Source organism: Agelaius tricolor, unplaced genomic scaffold (genome assembly GCF_023055355.1).
Source record: "Agelaius tricolor isolate 1412-34295 unplaced genomic scaffold, bAgeTri1.0.p SCAF_49, whole genome shotgun sequence".
In the NCBI taxonomy this organism is placed as follows: Eukaryota; Metazoa; Chordata; class Aves; order Passeriformes; family Icteridae; genus Agelaius; species Agelaius tricolor.
In genome coordinates this window covers 1,838,173-1,860,971 of record NW_027269309.1, presented here as the reverse complement: position 1 = coordinate 1,860,971, position 22,799 = coordinate 1,838,173, and the positions used below count along the sequence as shown (strand labels likewise).

The 22,799-nt window shown below is 48.3% G+C and overlaps 2 protein-coding genes across 3 annotated transcripts in view; both read right to left on the bottom strand.

Annotated features, from left to right (window-relative positions):
* The window catches only part of TLDC2 (TBC/LysM-associated domain containing 2), a 9,907-nt gene extending 6,864 nt beyond the window's left edge, over positions 1-3,043 (bottom strand). Inside the window, 3 exon segments of the mRNA XM_071455433.1 lie at positions 646-706; positions 708-807; positions 3,028-3,043. Coding sequence (XP_071311534.1) covers positions 646-706; positions 708-807; positions 3,028-3,043 — 177 coding nt within the window.
* PIGU (phosphatidylinositol glycan anchor biosynthesis class U) lies at positions 2,824-22,799 on the bottom strand. Of its 2 annotated transcripts, XM_071455407.1 has the most exons (12): positions 22,581-22,799; positions 20,852-20,916; positions 19,514-19,573; positions 17,946-18,008; positions 16,567-16,676; positions 14,808-14,908; positions 12,750-12,847; positions 10,557-10,711; positions 9,904-10,047; positions 9,004-9,128; positions 7,081-7,223; positions 2,824-4,366 (listed from the first exon to the last, which is right to left on the bottom strand). In XM_071455407.1, exons 1-12 carry the CDS (start codon positions 22,708-22,710, stop codon positions 4,253-4,255), a joined length of 1,308 nt encoding a protein of 435 aa, XP_071311508.1. In that variant the 5' UTR covers positions 22,711-22,799; the 3' UTR covers positions 2,824-4,252. The 2 variants fall into 2 exon arrangements, with proteins under 2 accessions (XP_071311508.1, XP_071311509.1); XM_071455408.1 differs by lacking the exon at positions 20,852-20,916 and having other exon boundaries at positions 22,581-22,714.

Below are 22,799 nucleotides of genomic sequence, written 5' to 3'. Positions count from 1 at the left end.
CTGTCCAGGGACTGGGAGAAGGGGCCCCAAGTCCACGGGAATGGGCACCAGGCTGAGCCTACAGCCCAGCTCCCGGCTGCCCGCTGCTCCTGGCAGCCCAGGCGCCATGCCGTGCCATTACGTGCCATGCCATGCCATGCCATGCGTGCCGTGCCGTGCCATGCCGTGCCTTGGCACCCCGCCAGGCCGTGGCACCGCTGCACACGGAACTTCAAGGGTGTATGGCCACCCGAGGGGGAGGAAGTGGTGGAGGAGGAAGAGAAGGCAGGGAAGGCTTCTACAGCTGCAGCCCCGTGGAAGGGGTGAAGCCTTGCCTTTTCCCTCTTTGCTCACGGCCAGGCCGACCTCGCAGCGTGGAAAGGGTCGGGGATGTGCCGCGGTCCTGGTGGCCGCTAGTGACAAGTGTCTCAGCCAGCCACGCGTTCAGGCTGTGGGTGCAGCCCATGCTCGAGGGCTGCCGGGATCCTGGGGAGGCAGCGGCTGCAGGGGCAGGTCCCGCTGTGCCCATCACCCCCGCACCTGCCCAACCCCTCCCTGTCCCCAGGGCAGCCCCCTCTGTCTGTCCAGCCCCGTGTCCAGCCTGGTGGTGCCTCCCAGCGCTGCCCCAGAGCTCTTTCCTCGCTGTCCCTCCCACGATGGACCTACCAGGAGCTGGTAGCCGTACCGGAGCCCCCTCATTGCAGCTGTTTCTGGGGTGCTGGGGCTGTGCCGCAGGGAGCCCTGGCCACCGCCCGGGGTTAATGTTCAGCCGCGCCGGCCCCTCCCTGGCCACGGGTGCGTGACAGGGCTGGTGCGGGTGCCAGCGGCCTGTCCCGGCTCCGGGGGTGCGTGGGCAGGCATCCCGCTCCAGACAGGGCGTGCTGGCCCGTGGCTGTCACCTCTTTGACAGCCCACGGTCACCTGGAGCCAAGCGCAGAGCCCAAGGCCAGGGCTGCCCTTGTGGCCCGTGCAGAGCCGCTCTTTGCAACACAACTGTGGCAATGCTTGTGGCAACTGCCAACACCTGTGGTGGGGTGACCCTGGCTGGGCACCAGGCACCTGCCAAGGCCTCTCTTACTGCCCTCCACAGCTGGACAGGGCTGAGAAAATACAGCAAAATGTTCATGAGTTAAGGACTGGGTGCAATCCCTCATCCAATACTTTCAGGGCAAAACAGACTTGAATTAGAAATATTAACTGAATTTATTACTAACAAAATCTGAGTAGAATAATGAGAAGTAAAATAAGACCTTAAAAACACTTTCCCCACACCTCTCTCCTTCCCAGCTCTGCCTCCACCCCTCCAGCAGTGCAGAGAGATGTGCAATACGGGTTATGATCAGTTCATCACCTGGTGTTTCTGCTGCTGCTCAGGGAAAAGAGTTGCAGTCCTTCCCCTGCTCTGGCGTGGGCTCCTCCAGGGGCTGCAGGGGCACAGACGCCTCCCCATGGCCTTCCCCACGGAACCCCAGGGGAATCTCAGCTACAGCTCCTGGAACAGCTCCAGCCCCTCCTCCTGCCCTGCCCTGGGTGTGTGCAGGACTGTTCCTCTCACGTATTTTCATCTGCTCTTCTCTTATTGCAATTACATCTATGCAGTAACTTTTTTCTTCTACTTAAATCCCTGATCCTTGAGGCATCACCACCATCTGTGCTGGGCTGGGCCTTGGCCAGCAGTGGCTCCATCCTGGAACCATCTGGAGTTGGCTCTGCCAGACACAGGGGCAGTTTCTGGCAGCTTCTCACAGAAGCCACTCCTCTAGCCAACCCAATACCAAAACCTGGACACACAAACCCAGTACAGGAGGCCCTGGTGGCAAATGACCCTCACTGAAGGAGCCAGCTTGGGACTGGCAGCTGAGGGAGGGAGCTGCTGGCTGAGGGACCTGCCATCCTCAGGTGCCTCTGGAGAAGCCCCTGCAGAGCAGGGAAGAGGTGCCGTGCCCCAGTGCAGCCCCTTCTCACTGATGACATCCCCAAACCACTCAGCCTGACTGAGCCTCCGTTTATGCCAATTTAGGACTTCCTGTGTGCCTTGCCTGGTGGCACGATGGCCTTGATGCCTAGCCCTGGGCCCACTGCAGGCATTTTTGGGTTGTTCCCCATCTCCACAGCAGGCCCACTGCAGCCCTGGTGGGTGTCTGCTGTGTTGTCCCCACAGCATTGGGAGTCTGGAGGTTCCTGGTGCCTGGCATTTGGTCACTGGCAGCACTTGGTGGGGACCAGGCAGTTCTGGTGACCCCAGGGCTCCCAGTCCCTGCCCAAGTTGTGTTAGCATTGCAATCCATGTCCCTGCCCCTACCCCTGCCAGTGCTTCTGTCCCTGCCCCATCTCTGCTCCTGGTCCCACCCTTCCATACCCCTGTCCTTGACGCTGTGCCTGCCTGCCCTTTACCCTTTCATTCTCCCTGCCCCTACTCTGCCCTTTCCTCCTCCTCACCCTTGACCCTGCTCCTTGTCCCTCCCCTGGCCCTGGCCCAGCTGTCTCTGCCCTCGCTCCTTCTCTGCCCCAGTGCTGACCCCACCACCTTCCTCAGGACTCCTTGAGTCCAAATTTGGGACTTGCTCCTTCAGGACACCCAGACGGAGCCAGCACAGGGGGCCGGGAGTGGGCCCAGCCCCGGGACCAAAGGCAGCTCTGCACAGGACAGGGCACTGCCTGCAGCCGGCTCAGCTGCCCTACAGCCGGGCTCTTCCAGCCTGCCCCACAGACCTGCTCCATTTTTTGTCACTCGTTTCCCCCCACCAAGCCGTGTTTGCTTTCAGATCCTCTCCCAGCCCCTCCCGTGCCTTCCACCCCGCCCTCACCCTGCAGCCGCACAGCCAGAGCACACACACAGAGGTGTCCAAAACTCGCACAGTTTTATTTATTTCGCTCCCGGCCGTGCCCCCGCCGGCCCGAGGCTCCCGTCGGGGCCGCCCCAGGCCGGGCGCGGCTCCACCCCCAAAGCGCTGACAGAAGTGCAGTAAGGCAAAAGTTTGAATTGTCCGGAAAGAAGGATCTCTTTACAACCTGCCTGGGCTCACCCATCCATCAGCTGCTCCGTACCCGGTGCGGTTTCCATGTCTCATTCCCAACCTCCGGCTGTCCCGCGGGAGCAGTGGCGATGCCGGAGGCGGCTGTCACACTCTGGTCACTGCATCTCAGTGCCAGCCACAGCCAGCAGAGCTGGTGGCTTCACCCCACGGTGTCACATTCAGGGGGCAGCAGCAGCAGCTCCAGGGTGAGCAGGTCTGAGTACAAAGAGGAGTAGGGGGGACCAGGGGAACTGATTGAAGGGAGCCCCCATGCACAGCCTGGAGCCCAGCACTGACTGGCACAGGGTGACACAGACAAGTGCACATCCTGTAGTGATAAGCAGCTGTGGAACAACTCCGTAGCAGCAGTGGCTGAGACTCCTCCTGGATTTGGTCTGGGGCCTTACAGGGAGATTGTGACACCTCCTGGTCCCAGCTGCTGCCCCAAGTGATCACAGCAGCACAGTGTGAACCCCACACTGCCGGGCTTTATCACCCAACAGAAACTGGGAGCAGTGGGAGTCCATCTCCTCAGTAGTATTCCCTCGGAGACCTGCAATGCCTCTGTGCAGCTCCTGGCATGGCTATGTTGCTCCAATGGGATAGAGCAGTTACCTGGTACCCACCTTGCTCCTGATCCCATCCCAGTTCTGGTTCCTACTCATGTTTGTTTGAGTGCTGAGGTTACCAGGTGTGGCACCAGCTCCAGATGCCACCCAAGGTCATTGTCCTTAGTCACCCAACCTTTTCACAGCACCCACTGTGACTGAGCACATGGGATTCTTCCAGATCCCTCAACAGTAGAACCACCAAGAAATGGAACCTGCAGCCAGGCTTGGGGCACCAGCTACCCCGAGCCTGCCTCGTGCCAAGCAGGAGCATTATTGGTCAAAGCAGTGAAGGGGAAGGTCCCCGGAGAAGCAAACATCTCCAAGAAGCAGTGGTGGAAAACAGTTCATGGTCTGAGCTGCGGCCCTGGGTTTAGCTCAGACACTCCGGCTCTTGCTGGACTGCCCAGAGCTGATGGCTGAGGTCGAAGTGAAAAGCACAGCTGAGGGAGGAGGCACTGCAGCTCTGAGAGTCTGTGCTGAGCCTGCAGCTCAGTGGTTATTCCCAGAACCTCAGCCCTTTCTTTCAGTAGGTATCATTCCCAAAGTCAGACCTCCTTCAGGGAACCTTCCCCACCCACCCCATGTAGTCCAAGCTTTGCATGTTCCTCGGAGTGGCCCATGTCCCAGGAAATGGTGGTCCAGTCCTTACTTCAGAACCAGCATGGCCTCTGTCCCGTCCTGCCTTGTCAGGTGCAGCCCGTGGGTGAGGTAGTACTCCCGCCGGAGGAAGGCATAGAAATAATCCGAGATGAGCAGGATCTGTGGAGTGAGATGTTCACACACATCAGTGCTGCTCCAGAGCAAGGAATAAAGAGGGACACGTGTTGGTGACAGACCCTGTTGGGGGTCAAGCAGCTCTGGGGCTGTTCAGCACATGCTGCTGGAGGAGCCACTGTGACCTTGGGGACACCTTGTCCATCCCCTTGCCATGTTAAGCCAGGGGAGACTCACATACAGCAGCTCCATAAACTGCCAAAGTGTATGACAATGGCAGGTCCAGCTGTGCCACAGCTGCACAGGCATCTCAGCTGCACCCACAGGACTCCTTCTATCCAAGTGTTGTCCCAGAATCACAGGGCCATTTTAGCTGAAAAAGACCTCTGAGATCACCAAGTCCAACCTTTGACTGATCCCCCACTGTGTCACCCAGCCCAGAGCACTGAGTGCCACATCCAGGCATCCCCTGGACACCTCCAGGGGTGGGACTCCACCACCTCCCTGGGCAGCCCCTTCCAATGCCTGACCGTATTTTCTGTGAAGAAATTCCTCCTAATGTCCAACCTGAACCTCCCCAGGCACAGCTTGAGGCTGTTTCCTCTCATCCTGTCCCTGTTCCCTGGGAGCAGAGTCTGACCCCCCAGCTGCACCCTCTTGTTGGAGGTGCAGAGTGGGAAGGTTCCTCCTGAGCCTCCTTTTCTCCAGGCTCAGCCCCCCCAGCTGTTCCTGGGGCTCAGTTCCCTTCTCTGGCTGTTCCAGCCCTGTAATGTCCTTCCTGGGCAGAGATGCTCAGAACTGGACACAGCTCTTGAGGTGCCTCACCAGTGCCCAGCACAGGTGACAGTCACTGCCCTGGTCCTGCTGCCACCCCATGGCTGTACAGGCCAGGTGTCAGTGGTCCCTTGCCCACCTGGGCACACCAGGCTCTTGTTCAGCTGCTGTTGAGCAGCACCCCCAGGGCCTTCCCAGCCACTCTGCCCTGAGCCAGGACACATCTGGCTGTACTGAGGCACATGGTGAGACTGTTCCCACTCCTGGGGCCTTGAGATGGCAGGAATGGGTGACAGTGGATTCTCTAAAGCTGCAGCCTTGGGAAGCTGCCACTGCTGGGGCAGACTGGGCTGTGGCAGGGACCTGCTGGCTCAGTAGTGCCATTTGTCACTTAGCCTCTTGAAGTGTGACCTTCCCACAGGACTGATGCCTTCCCCCATCTGGAAACAGGAGCAGGTAACTAGAGTGGAAAACCTTTTCAGTGCCAGCCCAAGCTGGTAGTTATTGTCCTCATGTCCTAGTGCAGATGCCACTTAAAGCATCCCTTTGGCACTAAGCACTGCTGTGTACCTCAGGTGACCAAGGGCACAGAGGGAGGGACAGTCAGAGCCTGCCGGGGTTACTGTGCAATACAGCACAGAAAAACACAGCAGCTGCTGCAGAGGCTCAATGGCAGGAGAGGAGGGGATGGAGGAGCAGGTGCAGAGCAGGGGAAAGAGAAATGGGGCTGCAGACTGCTGAGGTCAGGGGAGAAAGTGTGAAGGAGAACAGACCCAGGGAGAGGGTCAGCCCAAACAGCCATGATCTGCTCGCTTTGCTGCACTGCTGACAGGCTCTGTCAGCGCAGCTGGTTTACCTTTACCTAAGCTTCTCTGCAGATATCTAAATGGGAAAAGAAAGAGCTGAGGTGGGGATGAGGGCTAGATTTTCTCACAAGGAAATCAGACAAGAGACTTGCTGTCTGCCTTTACACAGAGCACAAGACCTTGCAGGACCTGCTATGACTTTCTCAGGTAGGAAATAAAACCCTCTTAGAATATCAACAGCTGCTATTTCTAGTTAAAGTTTTACTATTCCTTTCATTACATAGGACCTGTAATGAACCATTCCCAGTTTTCTATCAGTCCCTCTTAGCAGAATCTCTATTCTCCCTCTCAACCTGTGCAGCCTCTTTTGGTTTTACCAAATAAGTGTTTTCCCCATTAATCAAGGGTAAGAGTAGGTGATTTTTTGCCCCTGGCCAAAGCATTCCCCTGGCTTTAGGAGAAGCAGACAAGCATAAATGGCTGAGGCACATTCAAACTAAAGGCAGCTTTAACATGAAATGAACGTTCTGCTCACCCACACGTCAAACTGCCCCAGGGCTCAGGTACATGACAAGCAGCACAGAGAAGAGAAAGGACTTAAAAAAGGTTGTAGCACCTGTGTACACTGAGTTCCATCCTTCAAGGGTGCTAAGCCCTGCTTTCCCTAAGGCCAGTGGAAGTCATGTATCCAGAATGGTCTCAGTAAAGGCAGGGAGGGCAAGTCCTGGCATCACTGGGACCCTGCACGTGCTGCCACGTCTCAGAAATACTGGTGCCATGTCCTTGAGCATGGGCAGGTCTCATTTGTCTGTTTCCTGGACCCACTGCTACTGCCCTGAGGTTTTTCCATTTCCCCTCTTAGCTCTCCTTCTCCATTCACTTGTGCTTGGCCCTGCCATACTGGGATGCTTTTCCTTGGCCATCAGCAGCAGAGCACAGAACCTGCAGTTGGCCGGGTTGGGTTGTTAAGCCACAGCTCACACCACAAGAACTCTTTCCCATTAGTGTGTCAGGGGTTGAGGAACAGACAGAATCCAGGAGGAGAGCCAGGAAGCTGCTATGCAGGACCACACAGGATGCAGAGAGCTAGCCCCATCCTGCAGGATTCACTGCTGCTGACAGGCCACCCCCTCCAGCAGCCTGCCCACAGCGCAGCTTCATTTGCCTCACTCTACTGACCTGCCCTATGTTGAAAGTCAATGTGATGGCATAATAAAAATTGGAGTTGGCACTTCCTGCATAAATCCATAGATGCCACAGAACAGGGAACAGGAAGGAGCAGAAAATGAGCACACATGACAGGATGAAGATGTTCCGGAGGACTGTAAAAGAAAACCAGCTGTTAAAATGAGGTATTACTGAGCAGTCATGGTCACACAACCAGCAATGGTATTTGGGGTGTGCAGGGGGCGAGAGGGACTTGCCAAGACATACTTTCCTCCAATAACCTTCCACAGGTTGCTTTAGTAACTTTTTGGATAGTGGTTATAAGAAATCCACTATATTTCCCTTCAAAATAAATACTTCTGCCTTTGTTGCAGTGTGAAATCCCCATTTGTAGCTCTTGCCTTCTAGATCCTGCTTCCAAACACTTTCTTGGATGACTTTGGCTTTTTGGTATCTACACTACAGTAACCAGCAGCCTGCAAAGGGGCCTTGCCAGCAGCACCCAATTTGGAAAGCAGAGCAGTTTAATCCCTTGCCTCATCAAGCTAATGACAAAGGAAAAAATGAATCTGTGGGTTATAGGACAAGATACTTTCCTGGGAGGTGGCAAGGAAATGAAAGCACCATAAAAGGAAGAAAGTCATACAGGCCAAATGCACTGACAGACACATGACATGGGGAGGTGCAAGAACCCAGCAGTCTGCCTGAGTATGTGTCAGGTGGACAAAAACCAAGCATAACTTTGTCTAAAAGAGCTGGGAACTACCAGGCCAGGAGAGGTTCTGTTTTCTGTGAAGTGCTTATGCCTGTCCTTTGGTAGCAGTGCCGTAATCCATCCTGACACTTGTGCTGCTGTGCTTGGCTGCAGCTCAGCCCATGCCCACCACCCTGCAGTTGAGGGCAGACGATGTTTTGGAGCATTGTTGCATCCAAACCTTTTCCCACCTATTTTAAATTTATTGTTCAGAAGGTCTGTTCACACACTGCAGGGTGGGAGCCTGTGACAGATGATTGTCCCTCCCCCTGCATGTTTGGAATGTGGAACTGAACTATGCTGAGCAAGCACTTTAAGAAGTTCATCACCTGCTACAGCTGTGATGTGTTCAGGGCCAGCCTGGGGATTCCTGCCCTGTTTCATCACAGCTGCTGTGAGCTCAGCTCTCCTGAGTCTGAAACCCACAGAGCATATGGTCTCCAGGTCTCCTGATTATGTCTCCTACAACAGGCAGGTGAGCTGTCCATGAACACACTTGGCCTGGCTTGGAGAAGGCTGCAGTGAAAGGCCTGGACAACCTGGCATGGTTGGTCAGAGCAGTTGGTTTAAACAAGAAATGCCAGAAAAACTCAACACCTCCAAATCTCCCCACGGAAGCAGGTTCTATAGACTGAGCCTGAGAATCCACAGGAAGTTCTCTGTGATTTCAGGAGATAAAGAGAGTCTTTTTGAAGCATTTAAGAAAGTCTGGACAACTGCTTGGAGTAACTCAGTTACTTTCACTCTAAGCAAACAAGCAGATACAAAACAAAGCACAACTGCAAGATTCAGCACTTTAAGGCTGGGGGACTCGCCAAATGCAGGAGCACTGTTCAAATTACACAGCCTTAAATGGGAGTGGAGCATCTGGAGGATGTAGGACTGCAAAAGGTTCTTATAAAAAAGATAATCTTCAGAACAAGTTGGAGAGAGGGGGAAGATAAGGTACAAGGGAGAATTCCCTCCTTGACCAATTTCAACCCAAGTCCTAAAGACATGTTAGGGATTGTAGCACCAGAGGAAAAAGCCTCCAAAATCCAGCCTCCTTCTAGGCACCCCATGGAGGCCATGAGAGCCTATGAACTTGGGTCTGGTTGGGTTTAGTGGTGACCATTTAATTTAATTACTTGGCAGGCCCTTTTACATTCCAGATAAGTAATAATCAAGCACAAAGAACTTACATCTGTAAAGGTGGCTCCAGACTGGAAGGAAGGCCATGTACAGTGCAACGTCTCCCACGGTGGGATAGGACTTGAAGATAGAAATGATGGCGAGCTGGACAAACAGGAAGAACACAGGGTGTTCCCTGGAAAGGAAAACAAAGGCTAAGAGGATGCAGTAGGGCCTCTGGAAACTGTAAATGAGTATCAGCAAGGGCACAGATGTGCTGCAGGACAGGCTCAAAGAAGCTCCTGCAGCCCTGTTCTCTTCAGACTAGGCTCCAAATGCTGGGTGGGGTGGATGGAGCTGCCCTGCAGAGCAGCAGGGTCAGGGGAGGCACATCTGCCACAGCCCTCACCCAGCAACCTCAGTGCACATTTACACCTGCACTGTGCTTCCCAGCTCTGCCTTATTCACCAGAAGCAATTAGCGCCTGCCCTCTGATGGTAATTGGAGAAGCCCAAAGCCCAGTTAACCCTCTGGTCCACCTGATCTATCAAGTGTAAGCCAAAGGACAAGCTCACTGAGAATCCAGGTGTGTTAATGGGTGTTTTTATCAGAAAGAAGTCAATGAAGTCAGATAGAAAAGTCCCCAAGTTTCCACATTTTCTCTGTGAAGAGAAATGAAGAGCTGGAAGTTCCAGCCAGCTCTTGCTTTCTGACTATGCTGGCACTTGTACAGCCTCCATTTCTGCTGCCTCTGTTGATGCTTGCAACACAGAGTTCCACTGCAGAGCCCAAGTCACTATTTAAGAGGAACTGAAACTGAAGAGCTGAAACTATGGGAAATGAGGATGATAAGCCCTGTTAAAAATCTTTTTCAGGCTTGTAGGTCAAGACATCCAACTTCAGCCTTAGAAGTGTCCACTGGATAACTTAAGAGTAAAAAAAAAGTGGTAGAGAAATACATTCATACTTACTTTAACTTTATTGCCAAAGGAATGGTGTAGAAGAACACATTGATTTGAAACACACATACAAAGAAAAGACTGAAGTGTTCAAACATCTCTGCAAAGAAGTACCAGAAAAGGCCAATATTGGGTGTCAGGTCTGGAACAGAAAGGCTGAAATTTGAAAAGAAAGTTGTGGTAAGTTTTTGAATGGTTGTTCTTCCCTGCCCTGCTTCTGTTGCATTAATTAATCATTGTGTGCTACTGGATGTAAGTCCTTAATTGTAAATCCATGAGAGAAACCAAATGGATGAAAACATGGTTGAAATCCTGATGAGGAATCTTTCCTGATGTCACAGCAGGATTTAAACCATTCTCAAGTAGACATTTCTCCAGAGAGGAATATCTCACAGCCATGGTAGCTTAACAACCAGATCCATTTCCAATCACTCCGTAGAAAACAGCTCCTGTCTTTAAGTTTTGCTGTTATTTATTTAACAGAAATTGGAGCTGGCTAATGGCTGCTTTCCTCTACATATTCCTTCTTTTATTGCATTGCCAGTAAATCACAGAGCACACACTTCCTGGGTCAAGCACACACCCGTCTGTGATGGGCAAGAAAGAGTCTGTGTGGGCTGGATGGGGCTGGAGAGAAAACCATCAGTAAGAATCCTTATACTTACATAAACCCATAAACAGATGGGATAAAATCCCAGGAGTTGAGCAGGAAGAAGGAGAGGCAGATGATCACCACCAGGCTGCACAGGTACAGGGATGCATACTGCATGGTGTAGAGCCAGAAACTTTTGCTTTTCAGTTTGATAGGTATGAACTGGCGCTGAAAGAGAAACAGAAGCACCTCAGCAGGGGGAGAGCCACAAAAACGTGTGAGTGTTCAGAACATCATTTCAAATTGATGAAATTGATTAAACATTGGCACTATGGCATTTGAAGGAGCAGCTTTCAAGCACAATTTGCTTGTTGTTCTTCACTCTGGCCAATTAAGTCACACACATTGCACTCTCAGAGCTGTGTTTGAAAATACAGTAGCAAAGCTGGTCATTTCTGCATGCAGTGAGTTCCCCATGTGAGCACACACACAGGTGTAAGATTTACACCCCTCCTCATAGTGCACTGGTACCTCAGATGTTTGCAATACTGCACTGGTCCCTGTCTTCTCCTGCCTGACCCCACTTGATCACCTGTTCTGGCTGAATGGTACCTTCTTTGATACTTTTTCTTCCTCTCCTGGGAAATTTATGTCTGTTTCTGACAGCCATCCCAAAACTTTATGTGTGAATACAGAGGCAAAGAATTAATTTGATTGTGCTTTAGTTATGTCTGTGTCTTCAGTCACTGAATTACCCAGGCTGGCTTTTAGAATTCTTCCAATGACCTCTTGCTCAATATGTTCTTGAAGAAAAAGAGGGTGACTGAAAGCCCTGCTCCAGAGCCTCCAGCCTGTGGCACCAGGCCTGGCCTGGCACTCCTGCTCTGCTGAAATCAGGGCAAGAGGACATCCACTGAGTTCCTAAGCAAAGAGGAGCCCCTCTGAAAGCTGGCATCCTCAGACAACGTCCTGCCACTGCCACGTGTCCTTGTCACATGGCAGGGATATCCCACTCCACCAGGTCCCCTGACTGCCTGTGTACAGACAAATACATCCAGGGGCCAACACCTTTGGGAATTGCTCAGCACTCTGCAGCTCCAGGTCAGTGATGTGGCTTTTCCATTTGGCCCTGGGATTTGCAGTGACAGGAGATGTGCAGAAAACCTGCCCTGGCTGCTGTGGGCTCTGGGTTTTCTCAGTTGTAGTGGGCTTAATGTCACTTGCTGGGACAACGTAAACAACATTACCAGAAATTTTGGCAGGACAGATTGAAAAGAGCAGGAGAAAAGTGATTTAATTCTGTACAAAGAAAAGCAGGAAACTTCATTTACAAATTTAGATAAAAGGACACGCACTGGCATGACTGCCTTTAAAAGTTGCAAATTAGGCAATCACGTATCAAAGCACTTATTGTGTTTGTGTTGTATTATTGTTTGTGAATTCAAAGTACAATGCTTGCACTTCACTCCCAATTTACTTTGACTAAAGTTAAAAGAGAACAAATGAGGCTAAAATATTGAAGATAAAAATTCTCCTAAAATTCATCAAACTGAAAAAGCAACACTGACTACAGAGCTCTCCTGTAAAGACTAATAATAATAAAATTCCTGAAAAAAAGTAAAAGACATTCATGTCAGTGCAAGAAGATTAATTAGAACTGACTCCCATTCTGTCTGGAAACTCAGAGATTTGAGAACAGGCTAGTTAAGTAAAGATAAGGTATAAGCATCACCATCAGAAGCAACAAAAAAGACTGGTGAAAGGTACAGCAGCAGCATTCAGAATTTTGTAAGAATTGTAAGAATTTCAAATACTAAACATTATCACAAAGTGATCTGTGAAGTGAGCTGAGCCTCTGCTGGCATCTCAGCCTCACCTTGCTGCCAAAGCAGGATAAAATTAGCAAGGGCAGCCCTGGTGGGATTCATGGAGAGGGAGAAAGAACAACCAGCCTCTTGCCAGAACATGCCTTTTGCCTTAAAACCCCAAACCAGTATTTCTGAACTTCTCTGGGTCTGAGCCCTTCATTGCTGCCCACACAACAAAAAGAACAGCACTTATTTTGGGCAAGCTAAACAGCACCCAGCTCTGTAGACTCCCTGCTCCCTTCTCTCCAAACACAGGCATTCCCATTCAGGGCTCAAACTTGCCATGGCTCATGAAGTCACTTTTGCTGAAACTCTGCCCTTGTCTGACTCCCCTCCCCAGGACTGCCCCTGCACAGCTACAAGAAGGCAACAGATACCAAGAGTTAGAAATCAACTACCTGTAGAAGGTAAAGCAGTGCTGGAGCAAACAGTGTGAGAGGGTAGAGTGATTGGTATGTTGCTAAGGCCAGGAACACAGCACTGAGGAAGGCACTACCTGCAAAGAAAAAAAAAGTTTATAAGGAACTTTTAGTATAAACAGCCATACAGACAGCAAGTCCAAATGGGAAGAAACTCATAAGCCTCTGAAGGGGATTCACAAGTATCATGACACCCCTTAAAGGAATTTTTAGCAGAATGTATCCTGCAGGGTGTCCTCTTGTTAATGACATTTTGAATGGAGAATGACTCATTCCATAAGAACAAACCACTGGCTGGTTTATATCTCCTGTCATTCACACACAGAAAGAGATTCATATAAGTCAGTCTATATAAAGCCCATGCTAGCTGCTGTTAAAGCATGGGAATGCATTCACTTAAGTCATATCTGCATGTAAGAACTGCCATACTGGGCTTGCTGGATAACCTCATCACCAGAATGTGTTGCAGCCTCAGCAAAGCTGTGTGCAAGAGAGCAAGCAAAGTCTGCACTGAAGGAGTGGAGTAGCATTAGCTCTGCTTTACTGATACCAAAACTGAGGCATAGAAAGGATTGGCACAACTTTTCCAAGTGATTTTGTATGTATATATGTCTTTATTGAGGCAGCTTTATTTGAAGTGTCTCAGTGTTGACCACTCACATTTCTCAACTAATAACAGAAATATTCTCAGCCAATTAACAGAAATAATGTCCAAAAGATCTCAGGTTAAACAATAAAAAATGCAAGCACCCAGTGCAGTAGCCTGGTTATAGCTACAGACTCAATGGAAGTCCTCTGTAAAAACAGAGCTCAGACAGCAAGAGCCCTGACCCAGGGCACAGAACCACTGTGCCTCTGCTGACAGCAAACACTCAGAGAGCTCCTCTCTGCTTCCTCCTCTGAAAGGGAAAATGCAGGGTTACCTGGTGATGAGCCTCTCCTCTCTTCAACTACACTCTCCTGACAGAAACCTCCCTATCCTGTGTTTTATCCAGTATTCTGTTCTGCACAGATCTAAGTAAGTGATTCCCAGAAATCACAGTTATAACCTGATATTCTCTTTGCCCACTTCAACTCCAGAATGCTACACTTCCAGTCAGGGACAAACCACGAGACAGTTTTGTCTATGACCAAAGTTTTGGTCTCAGGGTATCAGTGAACAGTTAAAAATCAGTTTAACTAAATGGACTCCACTTGTTTGCAATTGCAAATGCTTTTGAATTAAAACACCTCCTGACTTAATTAGCCAATAATTATAGGAAAACTTTCTTTAGACAAAAACCATCTATATCAGCTTTTTTTTTTTTTTTTTTCAGTGCCTGGGTCTGGGCCCTGCTGGAGACAAAAGACCAGACTGACCTTTCCTCTGATCCAGCAGAGAGAACTCCTTAAACCTTAGGTGACTATTACAAATCATATAGGCTAAAAGATTTTAGCACTGAGGAGTCAAAAGAAACAGAAAGCTGGCATTATGCAGAAAATGAATGAAACTGATTCTGACAAAATCTAGTACACTGGGCTGTTTTGGGTCTTTGGTTGCTGCTTCTGCTTCCCCAAAGCTTAATTAGTTCATTTGAAACCATGTTTACACCTGCGAGGGAAAGCCAAATAATAGCTGCAGGCAAATGCCTGCTTTTGAATAAAAGTTCAAGGATAAGCTTAGAAAATAAATTGTGTATGACATTTAAGTGCATATTCACATGCAAAAGAAGAGCAACAGAGCTCTTCTGTTCTGCAACACACAGACATGTTTCTTCCTGAACAGAAAACTATTTGAAGCCAACCAGGAAAAGGAGTCAGTTTTTAGTGTAAACTCTTGGGTACACTGAGGTGAAAGTAAGTCTTTACTTGACTAGAAAGTCTTTTGAAGTCACAAATTCATGTAGAACTTTCACCTTGTTTCAGTCCTGTTTGTGCCATGCTTCACTGAGATCTTTGTAGCAATCCTATCTGCAAAGCTCCTCCCGGATTTATTTTTTGCTACATTTCTAATCTTTCTAAAAAGTCATAAAGAACCCTTTTGCTTCACTGAGTTACCTTTTATTGTAGCTAAAATGAAGAATGCAATGACAGAGTTGTTGATGGCGCAGGTGGACTTTGCCACACAAGACATCACAGTGTAGGGGTTTAACAGGTAGCTGAAAAAGAGCAAAGCTCAGGTTACATCCCAAGGAGCATCTAATTAAAGAGATGTTCAAAGGAAAAAAAGGTGCACTTTGCCTTTTCTTTCAGTTTATTTACATTTGATGGGATCCTCTCATCAGCAAATTAATTCAGCTGAACAGGTTCTTCAATCTGAAGCAAAAACCAGACCTCTGAATTGCAGACTTGGACACAGGGGCCACAAGGAGCCCACTACAGAAATGAAACATTGGGAAGAGGTCCAAAATGCAAGTTCTGGCCTAGAAAATGACTACCAAAAATGCTTCTTGCTTTGCAGAAGCATTATACATTTATTCAGTCAGATCTAGGATTATTGAGTCCAAAGGAAACTTTTTCTGCTACTCACACCAGCTACTTCTGAAGAGGAATAAGGAGAAAACATGATGGAAAGAAATCTGAGACATAAGCAGAGTTTCCCACATCCTAGCCTCCTGCTGTGGCAGAGCAAGCCTTTACCTTTACCATGGCACTAGCTGAGCACAAGACCAGCCAGCTTTGCAAGACTGACACATTTTAACTGGAATTACAGAAAAACTCTTAACAACTTTACATTCCAGAATTCAGCCACACTTTAGTTAGCAAGCATGCCAGCTCCTTTTGGAAATAAGAATTACAATAATCTCATTTAAGTAGGTTCAGAGCAAAGAGAAAGGCTTGGAGGACTACCAATACAGTAAGTATGACAATGTAATGATCAGCCTTGCCAATAACTAAATTACTCATCAGAGTCAGTAGACAGGGCTAACAATTTCCTAATTCTCTCCTTATATTTTCCTGTATCTCCAAGTCCCAGTCTGTCTTTTTCAGTGTTTCCAGAAGGCAGCTCACAGCAGGACAGGTACAATTTAATGCCAACTTTGCTGTGGCAATGTACAAAACAGTCTGAAATTTACCCTCTTTACCCTTCTGGCCACAGGGACTGTGCCATTTAAAAAATTCATATGAAAATAAGAAAAAAATGGCAATTTATCTAATGGAGAACTCTCTCTGATACAGATCAATTTGGATAATTTCTTTGTGTCAAAATATCAATTTTAAAAAAATCTGTAACAGTAGGCGCCTTGATTGTATATTAGTTGAAGCCTTCTGAAATTAAAAAAAAATGTTTTGTATATAGAAGAACACCAAGACATAAAATTAATAAAATGACAACATCAAAACATCTTTTAACTGTTATAAGCAATTTGGGATATTCAAAGTGTGAAATTTGGGATATTCAAGTTGTGATATTCAGCACACGCTCAGATGTTTTGTCCAGCTGCTGAGAAATTCTCCTAACTTTTCTGAAAAAGTTGGAAGGCAGAGGATCAATTTTGATAACATTATCATACAGGCAACATAAATGGGAATGTGATCTGTGCTGACTCAACATTCTTGTTACCCAGATAATGACCTTGCTGCTGAGCCCATCTCAAAGGGCCTGAGTGCATTTACTTGTTAGCAACAAGCACATGTAAATGCATCTGATTTTCATGTTCAAACTGAGTATTCAGGGCCAACAGGAAATTCAGAATTGTTGTGGGAAAGAAATCCAACTTTTGCCAGTTTTTGAAGGCCCAAACGAGACAAATAAACCCCAAAGGCAGCTGAGGAACCAAAGCAGCCCACTGCAGCCTACAGGAGCAATACTTACAATAGTGCTACCTTGAGGGGGATGTAGTGCATCTCCATGGGTGTCTGGATGAGTTCAGCCACATCTGGTGCATATTTATCCAGTTCTATTAGGAGCTTCTGCTTTTTGAACTGAACAAGGGAGAATGATCAAAGACTGTTAGAACAGGAAAGCCATTTTTGTGTACTACTTGTGTAATTCTATTTCATATTACTCAGCCAGTTACCTGGGGTTTCTATTACTGTGGAGCATATTCAAGCCCCTGGTGTGAGCTAGAACTTATGTGAGGACTCGTAGAGAACAAAAAACTCCTATCTTTCCCCAAACACTTAAAACCTGAAGTGACAGTCAGGAGGAAGTAGATAATTTCTACTTGTTTAAACTTCCTTTATTACCTGTGTCTATGTCCTGACACAACTACCAGTGAGTTCACCCCACTAGAGTCCAATACTCAATCTTCCTAACACCTCTCTGGACCTCTAATGAAAAGCTAACTTTATAAATTCACTGTTCAACAAACAAGCCCCTGAAAACCCAAACCCCACACATATGCACTCTTTGTTGTTTTAAAGATGGATACTTCTATGACAAATCTCTCTTCAATCTCTTTTGTTTTAGGAGGCTCTCTATAGAGACAAGAGAGAAATCTGAAATATGAACTGACTGAATTATGTTATGGTGAGACAGAAGAACAGAGATGCTAGCAGTGAATTCTCAACAACCAAAGTAACTCACATGTGGAATTCTTACAGGCCTGCAGTTCTATCCTGGGTTATTTCCTTAACCTCAAAGTCAGAGGACAGGGAACAAGCTCATAGCCTGGTGGGAGACCACAGAGATACTGTAGAAAATGTAGTCCCCTGCTGATGTTGATACCTAATCCCCACCCCTCTGGAACTGCAAAGAGCACAGCACTGCTTACACAAAATGTTCTTTGAGAGCTGGGAGGAATCACTCACCTCCAAATACACATCTTTATCATTTGAAGGGAGCAAGCAGTATTTGATGTCAGACTTTCACCATGCTCAAAAGAATGATCTATGTCCCCTCAGAACTGCTGGAAGGTTTCACTCCTTCCTTTACACATTTCTAGTCTGTGTATTACCTCATGCTCGGGTGCAAAGAAACCCTCTCCAAGGTGTAACACCCAGGCTGGAGAAGATTGTGTGATCACACTGCTGTGATCACCTCAGTGTGTAGCTACAGACATTGTAATAGTACAGAATTTAAAATGCCTCAGTTGTCTGCCACATTCAGTCCTGTTTGTTTATCATTAAAATATGACCAGATTTACTGCAACAAGAACTTGACACCACATCCTCTGGCACATCTTTTCTTTGGCCCAAGATAATTATATCTGCTGGGAGAAGAGGACCAGCCACACTGGGAAGTCAGCTTACCACAACTTTGTTGAAGTCCTGGATTGCCAAGTAAAGGGCAACAGCAGTTAGCACATCAGTTATCTAAAAAAGCAAGGGACAGACTGATTGTAAGCAAAACAAACAAATGGAGAAAAATATATTGGTCAGCACTGACAGGAGCTCTGATCTGACTCAGCTCAGAGAAACAAAACACAAGCTTTAAAAATCCTGAAAGGCTGATTTGTACAGTGCTCTTACACACCACTTCACCTTGAAGGCACAAGCTGAATAAAAATATTTATATTCACAAAACAAGAGAATAGGGAATTAAGAGGAAAGAAATTGTTCATGGAGAGCAGCACATGAGAGTAATAGAGAGACTCACTGGTGTAGTGAGAGCACAGCAACACTAGGGCAGTGCCCAGCTGGCTGAGCCCACCTGGCCACCAGGGTAGGATAACAGTGCCTTGAGCTGCCCCAGACTGCCCAGGCAGCAGCACAGGGCACACTGGCTCTGCACAAGCCCTGCCTGGCAGGGACCTGGGCACTGAGGCTCCACTGGCTGCTGTGTGCAGCCAGCTACAGCACCTCTGTCCTTCTGAATTGTGCAGAAGAACTCTGAGAACAATTTACAAGAGATATTTGGGGGATAAAGCCATTTGTGCTCCTTGCCTGTCTGGGGTTTGGCAGACAGAAACAGCAGGGTAGGCATCAGGCTGGGGCGACACAGTATTGTGTTAGCTGGAAGAGTTAACCTTTGAAATTCGAAACAAAATGACACCTTCCTATTTCTGTGTGGGGATACTTATCTAAGCAAGAACTCACAAAAAGGAAGGAATATGTGCGGAAACCCAGGGCACACAGGGAATATTTCTCTGTCTGCTCTGGGGTGCCCTGACCCCCAGGGGAGCATTGACTTTGACCCTCATTCGTGGAGAAAGTTTCCTAGACTTCAAAATAGACTGGAATCCACAAAAGTGTGAAACAGATTACCGAGAGTAGTGTAGGTGTATCACTTGGTGAGAAATTTAGGTTCTGGGATTTTTACTATGTTGTGGATGGAAGCAAGATGGAGGGCACAGGGTGTTGTCCTGGGTTTCTTCTTCATGCTTCTTCTTCCTTATTCTGCATGGGTTTGGGTGACATTTTGTAATTGGGCAGAAAAGTCCCCATTGTGGATTCTGTGGGATCAGTTATTGGGTTAAAAGGGAAAATAATCTAGGTGTCAGTTCTTAATTGGATAGTTTAGTCTTAGAAGACCTTGCAACAAGAGATTGTTGGCCATTTTGTGCCTTCTAATGAAAAGCTGCCGAACTCTCAGTAGTGAGACTGTTTTACTGATAAGAAATAATAAACACTTGAGTCCAAACATGAACTACTGTCTCAAGTGCCTTCAGTCTAGACCAACCAACAACTGGTACCACCACAAATATGTACAAGAAGGGGAAACTCTGAATGTGGGTTTGTGCAGGCAAAGCTGCCTTTCTAATTAACTGAGCTCAGCAGGAATTTGAGCTACAGGGAGGCTGAAGGACTGAAAAAAGAACGTCACACTCAGCATTTCCCTGAATGGGACCTCTCAGGAGAAGCTTTCCATGAGCACTTACCATGAATACCAGTTCAGCGTATTCAATTAGGAAGTGAAAGAGATAGATTATCAGCGGGGTCTGAAAGAGCAAAAGGGAAATACATATTAAATACTGCCCAGATGAAATACTGGTGATTTGATGAGACAAACTACCAGAGTTGAGCAGTTCTACTAGACACTTCCAAAGGTAATTTCCTTTGGTCTATACTCCAACACTGGTATTTCAGAGCAAAGTGATTAATCAAAGCACACTTACTGGTCTTTTCCCTTGCAAAGTCCTCAATGCACTTTATAAAAGACACCATCAACTCTGAAAATTGTATTTTACTGGAATTTTTTATTTCTACTACAATAGTGGTAGACTTACAATAGAAAGCGTACAAAGACCAGCTTTAGAAAGTAATTTCTTATAGAAAATTTATTTTTCAGGTTGTCTGCAGGTACTTTTGAAAGATTTCCTATATAGCTGGTTCCCCTGCTGTTTAGATGTGTCTTTCATAATGCAAAAAGAAGAAAGCATGTTAAAAACATAAAGCTGTAGGGTTATAATCCTATAATTCTCTTACTCCTAGAGGTTTCCCTTTTGAGGTAAGAGGAAAAGTATGTTTCTGAATTATTCCCATCACACAAAAGCTTAGTCTGGATATTTACATGCTGCAAAATCAGCCTTCACTGTGAGAAAATAAATTTCTTTTTAAAAAGTTTAAAAATTATGTGATGGTCTAAATAAGTATGGGGGAATATTTCACAGTCTGGGAGAAATTATGTCTAAAGAAATAGAATTTATTGGAAAGAATCCAGTTTGCAGAGGATACCAGATCCCTGCTTCACCCCAGGCACACAATGTATGAGTGTACCCTCATGTCAGCAAGGGCATTCAAGGGCACAAAACCCCACAGGTGCTTAAGTGCTTTTGTAGGAAAAAGGTGTTTTCAAGATGAGGAATAAATAAACTGCATGCTTGTGCTAGTATTAGAATTTCTGCAAATGCAGAGACTCCAGGTGCTGATACCTTGTAAATCCTATCAGACTCACAGTGACACTGTCCCTGCTTCAGCTTGTGCTGACAGAACAGCTGGATGTGAGCAGAGTATTTGACTTACTACAGAGTCCCCCTGTCTCAGAGTTTCTTTATGCACTAACAAATATGACACTGCCTGCTCCTGCACAGGGAATATCTGGATTTCCTCGTGCTGGTTACTGTGTAACCACTGCTCTGTGTAACCATACAACTTAAGGTTCTCTGTAGTCTCTGGGACAAAACAGGCCCCCAGCCTTCTCCAGGCCCTGAGTAGCCAAACTAAGACCCCTGCCACTGGAATATCACATTTAAAACCCAGCATGCAAACCAACCAACCTCATGAAAAATAGCTCCAGAGTATGGCGAGACCCCTAAATCCAGCAGAGCTAATCCTTCGACCACTGAAACAGACAAAACACCTGCATTAGAACCCTGGAATGTGCGAAGTCAGAGATCCCCTGAGGGTAAAACTGCAGTTTCAAAATACTGACACTCTAAGAATATCACCCATAGAATGGGTGAGACCATACCTCCCTGAGCCAACAGCCAGCCAGAACAGATTCACCCCAGCTCTGTGCATGTTCCTGCATGGGCACTCATCACCTATTGATTTGTTTCAGCTAAAAGTGTTCTAGATGAAATCTTTTGCACTTCATATAAATCACATGCATGATATCTCCTCCTTTTGAGTAACTTATTAAGTGACACATGGCATCTATGCTGGAGAAATACTTAAATTCAAGAGGACAGTCACAACATAATATAGAGCTTGAACTGTTTTTCCTCATTAGATGTAGAGAGGCCTCAAAGGTCCAAAATCACAAGGGAAGAACAGAAATGAAAACATATTGCCAGGCAAAGCTAAAAGCTTTATCTCTGTTGAAATTTCCTGACATTTTATAGCCTTAATTCAGCTCCTTTGTGCTCATGGAGTTACAGCTTGCCCTGCAATGCATGTGTGTGCTTTTCCAAGGAATCTCCACCCTCCTGAGCACAGAGGTTCCCTGGACTGAACAGTAGGCAGTAAAAGAAGCTAAGGGAAATGGCCCATTTGTTCATAGGGAAACAGGCAGGACACTGCAGGAAAACACAAGAGGTGCTCAGTTCAGTGATACAGAAATATTTCTGTTAGAAATAGAAATCTATTAGAAATAGATTCTGGCTGCCATCAACTTCCTGTATGGTGACAGCCCAGACTTTTCAAGATGATTCCACTTTTCCCCTTTACTATCTAGATACCTACCTTGATGCTCTAAGGTGGTATTTAGAAAGATTCAATAGCACAGGAAGCATGAAGTGCTATATACTGTGGAGCAGAGGCCTCAGGTCATCAAATACACTTGTACTTTTGAACTTTATTACTTCTGCCCACACTTTTCCACCCCAAAACTGCAAATAATTTTACCTGCATAATAACTGAATACCAAAGGGAAGTCTTCAAAATAAATTAAGGTTCCTCAGGCTCAGATGATACACAGCTGAACATCACTGAAAAGCCCCGATTACCCAGGACCTCACTCAGCCTTCAGCAGAGAATATGAATGGCCGGTAACGTGTGGGACACCAGCTGACCAAGGGAAGGGAACCGGGGCCCGTGCACGGCACTCTCACGGCCACACGGTGCCCGTGCAGGGCCAGCGGAGCCGAGGCCGATGGAGCCCCGCGCTCTGTGCTGGGCGGGTCGCGCCCGTTCGTGCCCATGTGTGACACCACCGGTGTCCCGGCCAGCTGCGAACCGTGGCACCCCGGCTGTAGCCCCGGCCTGTGCCTCCAGCCGCGTGGCCCTCCCGGTCCCGGAGCCGCCGAGCACCCGCGGGCTCCTCCCGGGCACGGCTGCTCAGGGCCCTTTCGTGCAGCCCTGGTTCGGGCCCGGCCGAACACGGGCCGGCCCTGCCCGGTGCGCAGCCGGGCGCCCGCACCGCGGGGCCGCTTCTAGCCCGCCGCCTGGCCGGGATCAGGCCCTGCCCGCCCGGCTCAGGGGTCTCGCCGCCCCGGCTCCTCCGCGCCGCCCCCGCGGGGCTCGGCCTGGCCAGCAGCGCCTCGGCCCGGGCTCGCCGGGCCTCACCTCGCTTCCAGGCGTTTAGCGGGGACGCCACCTCGACCCGCTCGGCGATGAAGGCGGCGAGGCTGGAGCGGTAGAGCGCGGCGCGCACCGTCACGGCCGCCAGCACCACCAGCACCAAGGGGGCCGCCATCCCGGCGCGCGCTCCGCCGCTGCCGCCGGCTGTAGTTCCCGAGCGGCGCCGGGGAACACGCCGCCAATGAACCGGCCCGCCCGGACAGA

What these genes read in the sequence shown, in the direction of transcription:
- PIGU (XM_071455407.1), bottom strand. Translation starts at nt 22,710, where the DNA reads ATGGCGGCCCCCTTGGTGCTGGTGGTGCTGGCGGCCGTGACGGTGCGC. An exon ending in GCTAAACGCCTGGAAGCGAG is followed by an intron (nt 20,917 to 22,580) that starts GTGAGGCCCGGC and finishes TGTCTGTTTCAG; the next exon opens with TGGTCGAAGGATTAGCTCTG. An exon ending in CCTTTGGCAATAAAGTTAAA is followed by an intron (nt 9,129 to 9,903) that starts GTAAGTATGAAT and finishes TTTCCTTTCCAG; the next exon opens with GGAACACCCTGTGTTCTTCC.